The sequence below is a fragment of the Pseudoliparis swirei genome, chromosome 12, assembly GCF_029220125.1.
Source record: "Pseudoliparis swirei isolate HS2019 ecotype Mariana Trench chromosome 12, NWPU_hadal_v1, whole genome shotgun sequence".
NCBI classification, from domain to species: domain Eukaryota; kingdom Metazoa; phylum Chordata; class Actinopteri; order Perciformes; family Liparidae; genus Pseudoliparis; species Pseudoliparis swirei.
Genome location: NC_079399.1, coordinates 12,983,464 through 12,995,641, shown reverse-complemented (window position 1 = coordinate 12,995,641; position 12,178 = coordinate 12,983,464). Strand labels below are relative to the sequence as shown.

The 12,178-nt window shown below is 43.1% G+C and overlaps 1 protein-coding gene across 1 annotated transcript in view; it reads left to right on the top strand.

Annotated features, from left to right (window-relative positions):
- Positions 1-12,178, top strand: part of fut8b (fucosyltransferase 8b (alpha (1,6) fucosyltransferase)) — a 104,443-nt gene that overhangs the window by 80,210 nt on the left and 12,055 nt on the right. The window contains exon 6 of the mRNA XM_056427881.1: positions 6,096-6,333. Coding sequence (XP_056283856.1) covers positions 6,096-6,333 — 238 coding nt within the window. The remainder of the gene's footprint in view (positions 1-6,095; positions 6,334-12,178) is intronic.

The following is a 12,178-nucleotide window of genomic DNA, read 5'->3' as shown; positions in this document are numbered from 1 at the left end:
TTTATATTTATCAGCAAATCCAGATAAATATGCAGTGAGAGCAATCTGCTCATCAGATTTATTTTTATATTGAAAACTAAAGAAGAAAACACAGAACAGGGAGTCAAATGTCTTCTGCATTATGCCAAATGCACCCATTGCCCTGGCTTATGTTTCCCACATCGTGTCCAGTGCGCACATGCATCCGTTTCCCTTGTGTTTGGACAGAATTTCAATCTAATTGTGGAAACGGCAAACTCGGCAAGAATTAAGAACAGTGAATTGTTCTAAACAAAGAGGCAATTACAGAATGCTAAACGTTAAATGTTTTTTACTGAGAAATATTGGCTGCAGTAAATCGTACAAAATGGTGTTGGATTTAATTAAATTGTCATAAGATTTTCTGATAATAATATTTGAGTTTTCTCTCGGTTGAGCTCAATGATAGTCGAGGCATTGCGGATGCCTTTGTTTATACTAGTGATGCTTCTTCATGCAAAATAAATGTCTCACAACCTGTGCACTACAGGTGGTTTTACATTGCAGGCGTCTATGAAGAAAGATTTTAATTAGCTGGGTAACGCGTGAAACTGCTACCAGCAGAGAACGGCAAACAGACATTTACCAAAATGTCGTTAAGTTTAACTTCCGATATCTTCAAGCGCGTGCGGCGCTCTTTCATCTTCCACTGTGTGTCTGAACGTGGGCAGCACAGTGGATGATTACCTGAGCCTGACGTACCGTTGCTCTTATCCAGTTGTTCTTCGCCATATTCCCCACAGAAACAATCTCACGGCGGTCTCTCTAAACTGAATCACTCTGCCACTGCCTCCATGTTTCACACTCAAACGCCATTTAAACGGGCACTTAACCTGCAGCACCGAGCGGCACTCACAGGCTGCCTTTGTGCACGCATCTGCCGCCATTATCCTTGAACCGAGTCTCTCAGCGCTTCGGAGTCCTTCCAGCCTCATTATTATCCCCCGTGGATCCAAAGCTGGCCTCCACGGCCCGCGCACACGCATGCACACATTACGGCTCAGATGCCTGTCGAAAAGTAAAGCCCCACGCGAATACCGATGTGGATTATTAGCACGGTTACGCCGATGGGGATAATAGTGAACTGGCAGCCTGTGACACCGAGGAAATACTGCTGTGCGGCTGCTGGACTCTGTCCATGGTGCTATTGAACAGCCATGGTGGGAATCAGTTTTCTGCTCCTCTCCTCCTTTTTCCTATCTTCCATGCCCCTCTTTTCTATCGCCCCCTGTCCTCGTTCTCATTTCATCAACACTGTTTTATTTTTTTAATCCTTTTTGTAATCCTCTCATCCTTTCTCTTTGCTTCCCGCTCCTTCTTCCTCCCTCTCTTCCTCGCCTGCTAGTGTGTGATAGTCAGAGTTAGCCGGTGGGTGCCGCGCGGCCTGATTACTGTGAACCATCCACAGCTGCAGCAGCCTAATGAGGAAAACACTCCCATCAGCCGGTAATTGCTGTTTAGGAAGCTGGTTGGCGCCAGCGTTGCCGAGTCGCTCCGACCGGCTGCCGAGCGAATCACAAACCGCCCGGCGACCCTTCGACAACACAGCATGCGTCACGCTGTTGGTTCCCACTATTTTACACAAAAATGAAAACTCCTTGTTTCTCTCCCCCTTGCCTCATTTGGCGTTTTTTTTTTCTTCCTCACTCAGTGGTCACCAACCTTTTTGAGCCCAAGATCCCTGACCTCCGCCTTCGTGACAGGCAAGATCTACCTATTGAGGCGTTGAGAGAAAACGACTGTCCAGACTGGACTTACAGCTTGAGGCCTTTTTATTTGGCCTAATTCTAATTGAATGAAATCAAAACACGTTGGTCTTTCTGCATTTCCCCTGCCCCCCATCTGTAGTACCACTTTTCCCCACTAGAGGGGCACGCCCCACCTGTAGGACCACCCGTTTTCAGGCGTTCATTAAAATCAGGCGGAGATCTTTTCTCACGTCAATCTTCCAGTCAGGAAGAAAACATTTCAGAAGACACTTCAGAAAATGGTCGAGAATGAGGAGCAATGTGTTTATGAATTTATTTTCATTTTATTTTGGAGAGCGACAGGGAATGTTCCCGCGAGATCGACCGGTCGATCGTGATCGACGGGTTGGCGAACCAATGATATCATATATCATGTAATATATCATATAATAATATTTATGACTTCCAAAGTGATTTTTAAAAAATTCTGGCTTAGTTTTCCCATTAATGCATTTCATTAATCGGGACTACAGAGGAACAATAGCCTCTTGGCTAACTCTGACACATTTACAGAAATGTTTTTTATGAATGTGCACTGTCCCTAAGTAAAAAAAATAAAAAATGAAAACAATACATGAAATATGAAAAGGCAAAAACATAAATGCGCTTGATTCTCCTGAAACAGCAACACCGTGTTGTTTTTTGGTGCACGATTCTTTGATTTCTTGAGCAGTAGCTCCTCCCCCACACAACTCACACGCGTCAGCGTTTCCACGGTAACGGTTACTCGAATCGTCTGTGACGTCACATGTGACATCACGGAGCGCAGAACCAGAGTTTATATATAGAGGTGGATGGCGAACTCCAAACCAGCGCAGAGGTCTTATGTGCTCCTCCTCCCCCTCTAAGGGGCCGGAGGGGTTTGAGTCGCCTGCTCGCAGACCAGAGCGTTGAGTGGTTCAGGAGGAGTTTAGGTTATCTAGCATTTGTTTGCTGGCTAGTTAAACCTTCACGGCCCCAGAACCAGGAAGCTCTTCTTGGGCGGCTCGAATAGTGTTTCGAATAGAATAGAATAAATTAGAATAGATTAGACTAGAAAATAGAATAATAGATTAGATTAGAATATATTAGAATAGAAAATAGAATAATAGATTAGATTAGAATAGATTATATTACTTATACCATAAGTATTATAAGCAGTGGCGGCTCCTGAAAAAATTATCAGGGGGGCGGGCAATTTTTTTGATAATGATTAACCCTCCCAAAACCACAGAACTTCAGACAGCTGTCTATGTGTAGCTTCGTCACAATGCCATCAAGTCATGTGACTCCGATCAGTGTTATTGCTGTGACTGAACTCTGTCTGTGAGCTTGTAGTTAGTTCATAAGCAGACTGACAGTCTGAGGCAGTCTGTGAGCTGTCTGTCAGTAATCCAGCTCCTGGTCTTTGATTTGGTGATTTTTTTCAACAAGATTGAAATAATTATTATAATAATAAATATGAGATCCCCATTTGTGACTTCTGCATCTGTGCTTTTTCAAATAATAGAAGAAATACAATTGCAATCACTTTCAAGTAAACCAGATTGCTCCACCAGACAAGAAAAAAGCTCAATGTTGAGCTTTTGTTTTGAAAGGCAACAGCAGAAAAGCTGAACTCACGGAGGTAAGACCTGACAAGTCGCCAAGAATCTCGGCTGTCGCGCATGCGCAACTTGTTAATGCCGTAACGTAAACATTTACACGAAGGTACAGGCATCTTAACATTTATTTATTCATGACTCATGAGTTTTATGTCTTTGTACTTTGACCGTGTATAATATGTAAAGTTATCAATAAAGGTCTTTCTGCATTTCCCCTGCGCCCCACCTGTAGTCCTAGGTTCCCCTCTCTCAGGGAGCACAGCTGACAACACGGCTGTCAGAGAACCCGTTTTCAGGCGTTCATTAAAATCAGGCGGAGATCTTTTCTGACGTCGATCTTCCAGTCAGGAAGAAAACGTTTCAGAAGACACTTTATAACGTTTTCGAGAATGAGGAACAATGTGTTTCTGATTTTATTTTCATTTTATTTTGGAGAGCGACAGCGAACGTCTCCGAAATCGACCGGGCGACCACTGCTGTAAGATATTGAAGCGAAATTTATGAACGGTGAATGAGAGTGAGTAAAGTAGGAATGGAATCATAGAGAAAAGGGATATGAGGATATAGGGTGGTAAAACAAAGGAGGAGAGAGAGAGAGGGCAAAGGTTGGTGCAGAGCTCTGACGCACCGTGACCTCACAACAACACAGCAGAGGGTTAGAGTGTTATCTGGTCATAAAATGCGACCATGAATTTGCAGAATATCTCTCTCCTGTTGGAGAAGCAGAGCCGACACAGAGCCTGACGAGGCACAGTCTGCGTCTGTGTCCTGGCAACCAGGAGAAAACAGAACAGGTGGTCACTGTTCGACAGGTGAGGCCATGACGGGATCCGTTGACTACACGGCCAAACATTCAATGAAATGAGGAACATTGACTTCAACAAGGTCAACGCTGTCATTTCAAAGAGCTTAATGACCTCTCACATTAAAAAGTACTACTTTGAGAAAGAGACAAGGCATCCAGTATCTAGCTGCCCAATATGTATCAACATGCCACAACCGGAGGGACACACACACACACACACACACACACACACACACACAGTATAATGTGATCTGTTTGGAAGTAATTGGAGAAGTCATTACTGAGTGAATATTTCTGTTACTACATACTATCCATTACTGTGAACTGGAGATTCAATTGAATCCTGTCCGCCTTCATCCTTCCCCTTTCATCAACACACACACACACACACACGCGCACACATACATTGCTAGGATTTGTCCCAAACAAAGAGGTTTTTTCTTATGTCTGTATAGTATGATGTTTAGTCCAGGACATCAACATTTAATTTCAAATGGTATGTGACTCACATTTTGCCTTTAACAACAACTCTGCCTCCTCCCGTTTGATGATTACAGTCGGCTATATTCTGGTTTCAATAAATTGTGCTGACCTAGCCTTGAATTGAAAAGGGGTAAATAATGAGGAAAAGAGATTACAGGCAACACAACCAGAGAGTAATGAAGAATAGATATAAAAAGATAAGGCTGAGAATTGTTTTTATTGCCAATAAATCCCAAACCAAATCCAATGAATCCATCTCTTCAATACTCAATACTCAAGTATTCAATCATTCCCATCCTCCCCCCGTCATCCGCACGCTGCCCTAAGTGGTATACTGACAACTTTAATCTAAAAAAGCTTATGAATGTTACTCAAACGGGGGCAACTGCTGCATTTTCTGGGGATATAATCAGCCAACTGTTGCTATGTGCCAGTGCAGCAGCACAATGTGTGTGTACCATTTAAACTGAACTACTGTGGCTTCATACTATAGAAGAGATGTGCCACTCGGTGTGGTTCATTGATGTCTTTTTAATGTTTTCGACAACAATCGTGAAGGCATCTACAGGACTGTCTCAGAAAATTAGAATATTGTGATGAAGTTCTTTATTTTCTGTAATGCAATTAAAAAAACAAAAATGTCATGCATTCTGGATTCATTACAAATCAACTGAAATATTGCAAGCCTTTTATTCTTTTAATATTGCTGATTATGGCTTACAGCTTAAGAAAACTCAAATATCCTATCTCTAAATATTAGAATATCATGAAAAAGTATACTAGTAGGGTATTAAACAAATCACTTGAATCGTCTAATTAACTCGAAACACCTGGAAACACATTTTCAAATGTTTGATTTTGTTTTGCTGTTATAAATCTTTTTTTTTACTTGGTCTGAGGAAATATTCAAATTTTATGAGATAGGATTTTAGAGTTTTCTTAAGCTGTAAGCCATAATCAGCAATATTAAAAGAATAAAAGGCTTGCAATATTTCAGTTGATTTGTAATGAATCCAGAATGCATGACATTTTTGTTTTTTTAATTGCATTACAGAAAATAAAGAACTTTATCACAATATTCTAATTTTCTGAGACAGTCCTGTATATCAGGCTTTGACTGCACAGACGTTATGTGTTACCAAAGCATATACAAAATACACAACATCACCAGATGTATACTTTAAAAATAAGAATAAAAGAGGCAGGAGCAAAAAAATGGAAAAAGTTAGTAAGCGAGTCACGGAGGACGAAGAAGAAAAACAACAACTGGCAGGCGGGTAAAGAGGGAACCGGTTTAAACGTGGAGCAAAGTGGCGTATGAGACATGCCGGCGACGGGAACAAACAACACTATATCAGCCATGTGTAATTACAAGTCCGAGAGCAGGGCTTTGAGAAATACAAGAAGAAGGTCAAGCAATAAAAGATGTTGAAACATTCCTTCCTGTCCTTCTCCCAGAACCCCCCAGACTGCAGTAAGGCCAGGAAGCTGGTGTGTAACATCAATAAGGGCTGCGGTTACGGCTGCCAGCTGCACCACGTCGTCTACTGCTTCATGATCGCGTACGGCACCGAGCGCACGCTCATCCTGGAATCCCACAACTGGCGCTACGCCCCCGGCGGCTGGGAGACCGTCTTCCTGCCCGTCAGTAACACCTGCACTGACCGCTCCGGGGCCACCACTGGACACTGGTCGGGTAGGTACACACACACCGGCGCACACATGCCATCACCATTGGGGGCCGCCTGCAGCCACGGCCTCGGCGCTGCCTGCAAACGACTACGATCGGTCGCTTGATAATCAAATAGCCTGTTTTGTCTTTTTAAGATATTGGGTCGGGTCTGCCGGAGCCAATCTATTGTGCTTCTACAGCAAAAGCAAAGTGTGAATTCCCTGGCGAAGCAGGACTGTAACACTCTGGTTAAAGCACTTTGGCAGCCAATGAAGCCGCAGCAGCAGGTTACTGTTCAAAGGTTGCCGTGCCAAGAAATCCAGAGACTTTTTCAGCAGAGGAGGGTGGATTAGAGGCGGAGGAGGTTGATCCTCGATGGTTTAGAGTCCCCGGGGAAATCAAATATTAGAAAGAGCAATTGGTTGAAATATGCCATGACCAAATCTCTGTATCTAGCTCTCCTCTTTGGTAAAAATCTATTTTTCGAATTCTAAGTAAAATGCTTCAACGGCGACACCTGCAGGACATGCGAGAGGTGAAAGGGCCGTCTGTGTGAAGGGGGGGTGGGCCAGAGGAGCGTTCCTCCTAGGGCCGGCTTTCTTATGTCAATTATTACAACTTAATTTGCTTCAGGCTAATTTGTTGTTGGCCAAAATGATGCTTCCGGAGAGCACGCCGCAACCAAACAACGGCCAGAAGACAATATTGACTTTGCGTTCGTCCAATGACGGTTTCCAAATTTCATCTTGAGTTCTCTGCCACTGTGACGTGTGTGAGTGTGGCGATCTGGCCGTAAAGCGAGAGTTACACCGTGGATTTATTGTGGAATTGGATACAGCGCGGCCATTATTCCAATGTTTCTGGTGGCCACAGTTGGTATTACAACATAAATGGAATAGAGGCGGATGCGGTTGCTCCTCTATTTTTTAGGGTAAAGGGGAGATCAAATATACAAAAAACACAAAACCTGTTGCCAGGACTCCTCTAGCTATACATGTGGTTAAGTATTACTCCATCGGGGTTTAATCTCTTTGAAACTTTTCCTAAGCCCAAACAAGTCCTTTTTTATGAATGACTTCACTCCTGTGTCGGAGTATGCTACACACCTTTGAGTTGGGTTCAAGGATGCCTGCGAGGTTGAAGCAAAAGCTATACGTATGTAGAATGCATGTGTCAGTCCTGATTGTCTATAATGAACACCATGTTCAAAGCATAAGCTCATTTATATGTGTACCTGGTTTCAGTCAACCTGAGACTGATCGATGCGCTAGTTTGGGGGGAAATGCATCTTCCAGCTAATGCACACGCAGCAGAATCATGTTTGAATTTTATATGATGAATGGATAGTTTTACAGTGCATGTGTGTTTGCCTCTGTTAGAAGCAAAGATCAGTGATGATTTGGAGGTTCTACTATGATGCCTGCCTTCTCTCTATCACTGTCTGTGTCATTGCTTTCTTGTTCCCATCACGGCATCGTTTCAGCCCTATATATTTCTCCTCTTGCTGCATTTGACTTGTGCTCTCCTGGGCTCTCCCTTCTTATCTCCTGCTCGCCTTGCGCATTCCCTTTCTTATTCTCCTGCCTTTCATGTGTCCTTTTCCACTATCTAATGTCTAACTCTGGTGTCTGTCGTGCACGCGGCCTCCTATAGATCCATATATGCCATCTGGCTGCTCGCAGCCAACAGTCAACTCACTACAAACGCCGCTGCCCAGGCCTTCTAGCATTGGGAATTTCTATCCTTATAAGTCTGGTAATTTGCAGAGGCAGTATTGTTTGTTGACCAAGCCGGCTAACAAGCCAAGCATAGCTAATGTGAGCCTGTTGGGTTCTTGGCTTCTCCTGTGGTCGTGCCTGTGTTGTTAACAGGATAGGTCAAATCATTCCTTGGGACACTCGGCCACAGTGGGATACTACAACCTTGGATTAATAGATATACTTTGAATATCTTACTAATTAAGTGGAACGTTGTCCCATGCAAGTACAATGAATGTGTTTGGCTGTATGCCTGATTTTGGCAATGTTACAGTATATGATCAGCCTTTTAGTCTATGATGAGCCGGTGTGTATTACCTCCCATCCATAGGCCTTGAGATGATAACGGGTTTGCGTTGTGCCTGGATGACTTGGGGCTTTGCAACTTCGGGACATCGTCATTCTCAAATTGGGTCTCTGTTTCTGGTAAAGGCCACCAATCCGTGAGAGAAGTGATGAGTGTCCGATACGTTTACACGACAGTGTTTACCTTTTGTTTGCCTAACCTTGTGTTTGCGTGGCAAATTGACATTATTTGGTGTTTTAAGTAGCAGCCTTATCATTAATCTTAACATGGTTTGCCCACTTTCTTTTGAGCGTTCTCCCTAGTTGAGTTATTTATAGACATATTTATAGATAAAGGGATTAGGGCTGCAACAACGAATCGATAAAATTGCTAAAAATAGATTATTTGAATAGTTGTCAACGAATTTCATTATCGATTTGTTGTGTCGGGTGATTGTTACGCCACTCGATAAGTCACGGAGTTGTTTAAGTATAAAAAAGTTGAAAGTTGTGAAAGCCAATCAGCGTTGAGCTGCGCCTCCGTGGGTGAATCTAACTGGCTGCTGTCACTCTCGTAGCGCTGGAAGCGGAAATTCACCGAGCCGTGTGAGCCTACGGGTGATGTCATGAACCCAAACACGAGGGCATTGGATGTTCTAACGTTTGTGGGATTTCCACAACAAACATAAAGCAGAACTAGTGGTAAATTATTCCGTGGTGGATAAAGGAAATTAACGCTTTTACGGAGCAAAGCAACGGAGGTAAGCCACTCCCCATTTCAGGCGCGGATGAACCACGAATAGTCGGGCGAGTAAACTGACGCGAATAAAGCGTGAGTCATTTTTGAATAAAATGTTGGAAATTATTGTTTGTTTCATCCGATTCATCGATTAATGGATTTTTAAAATAATCGTTAGTTGCAGCCCTAAAAGGGATGCATGTTCTATGCATCTGTGACAAAGTCAAACATAGCGATAGACTTTACACGGCCTACTGATTTTCTTCCCTCAAATAGGAAGTGGGAAAAACAAAACATTACAAGACAGTCCACAATAGTGACGATCAGTGGCGGCTGGTGAAATTTTTTTGGGGGGGGCGCAGTTGGGCGACGCGGTTTAAATAGCACTCAACAATGAGAAGAAAAGAGGTTTTTCAGTAGAATATTGTAAAAAACAAAGCTTTATTTAAAGAACACACCGTGCTCAACACTGTCCAATAACAACTATCAACAAACTGTAACTTTGGGCATGAGAGGTTCAGAGCAGCTTTAAGAAACATTGGGTTGGGTTTCAGAGGTTTGCAAAATAAAAGAGTTTCACCCTCACATGAAAGAGGTTCAGAGCAGATGTTACAGATGTGGAACGGGCATGGAAGAAGTCGGCTCAGATGGTGGATTTTCCCAGCACTTATTTATTCTGCAGAAGACAACAGAACACACACATTTGCCTTCTGATCTGTCTCTGCACTTCCACTTCCCTCAGCAATATAAAACCATTGTCCATGGAAGACAGGACCACATTAAATCTAAATAATAACAATTCTCATCAAAAACCATGACATGTAACATACAAGGGGAAAACAGAGTCCCCTAATGGACAAAATAAATAACTACATGAGCTAGAGTCATTTCAGCAGAAACAGCGACAATTCTAACTTTGAACAAAAGGGAAACACATCCCTGCAGAAGACAACAGAACACACACATTTGCCTTCTGATCTGTCTCTGCACTTCCACTTCCTATACACGCAAAACAACACAATTTACACAAGGAAAATATACGTCGGGGCGACCGGATGTAGCAAAACAAACGTTGCCAAAGTGGCTCAATGAAACCGCCACCAAACGTATATTTTGATTGTCTAAATGACACAACAGCTGGACGCCGTGATCGTATTAGCATTCCATTACTGTATTAACATAAACGGTTAATTTTTATGAAAGAATATAGCCAAAATAGTGCAACATCGTTTTTCACTCAACTCACCCTCAGCAATATAAAACCATTGTGAGGGAGAGACGGGACTCAGGAGCAGGAAGTGCAACAGAGATGGAGAGCAATTTCCGCAGGAAACAGATTTTTAAAAATAACGCTAAATAAAAATAGCTCATTAAAGTAAAATTCACAAACACTCACAAACACAATATTGTTGAACAACAAACAAAAATAAAATACAATACATTGAAAACAAGAAATGACAGAGTGCATTTCTAACTGTTTGACAGAGTAGACCCACTACATGTATAAAAAAAAGTAGCCCTCCTCTCTTTAAAGTGGTCAAACTTCTCAATAACTCTCTGGTTAAAGTCAATCATGTCTGTAACCAGCCTGTTTCCATTATTCTTGAGGGAATGTGTCTGTTTTTCAGAACTTCTTCGTTGTGTTTTCGATGCCAGTTCGGTCTCCTTCTGCTGCTCTGCTCTGCAAACAGGGTTAGCTTCATGCTGTTAGCTCGTTAGCTTCATGCTCTTAGCTAGATAACTGCGGCAAGATTCGTGCTTTACACTTGTCTGAAGCTCTTTAGATCCCTCACCCCGTTGTAGTCCAGAGAGTTTCAGTCCCAGGACTTTGGAACAACAGACAGGGGAAACTAAACAGCGCATTACTCACTGAGCACCAGCTGACAGCTCCGTTAGCAGCCTGCTCCTGTAGCTCCGTGGAGCTCTCTGGCTGAGGGAACGATATGTCTCTGATCTGCCGAATAGTCCAGTCACGTGAAATAAGAAACGATGTCATTGGCCAGGGCGCACATGTTTGCGCCCCAAGATTCACGTTTCGTCCGCCAATGAGAAGCCGTCCTTGCCGAAACGACCGTGAAATGTTTGCTCCCTGCAGCACACACACGTTGGGCCGGTGCCCCGAAAAAGGGGAGGGGCTTCTCTCCGTGAAGATGAGTGGCGATATATTATTTATGTCTCATTTAACTTAAGTAGTTGTTGACAGGCTGACGGTCTCCCACACACATTTAGCGCGTCAACACGGTATATTTACTATTTAAATGATTTGGTATATAATGTTTTTTGACAGGAAATTTTTTTTTTCTCCATCTCAACATTTTAAGAAGGGCGGCGCCCTAGCGCCCCCTATGGACGCACCGCCACTGGTGACGATACAGTTCCGACATTTTAGCTCCGACACCAAAACAATAATTTTTGCCTCAATGACACATGGTTTACATAGTTTTTAGTTTTGCATGACTACAAATCTGAACAGACGATCTATACAAGTGTTTTGTACTTGAGAATTGTAGATTATCTGCTCATCTGTCTCTACCAATAGAAAGAAAGAAGTTCCCCACCCAGCCCTCGTGTCTATTCACCCACCAGTGCAGGTTTCTGTGTTACTCCAGCGTTCTGTTCAATGCACAGCATGAAAGAGCTCCTGGCCCACCTCACCGGCCCGGTCAAACAGACTCAATTCTGAACACACAATTCAGAAACTCGTCTCCTTGTGGAACAATGGCCCGCTGATCAAAGAGCTAATTTGCCAAAGAGAGTGTATTCCTTTGAGCTTCTCTGTAGAGATATTACTGCCTTATGAGTGAGTCTGAGAGCAGCAGGGGAAACGCAATGTTCCCTGCCATGTAAAGGCTGAACAAGACTTGTCCAAGTTCATAAACCCCATCTCAAATGTATTATGAATGGAAAGGCAGCATATTGTGTGTCTGTATCGTGTCACTCCTGATTCTCCAGCAGCTGTGTAAAACGTGTGCACTATTTATATGGGGAAGTATGCATCATAGGCTTAAAATACAGTGGGCAAATTCCGTGTCAGTTCAGACCTTATGCGCTTTAAGGCGCATACGGCGTCAACTATGCCGTTGCTTTT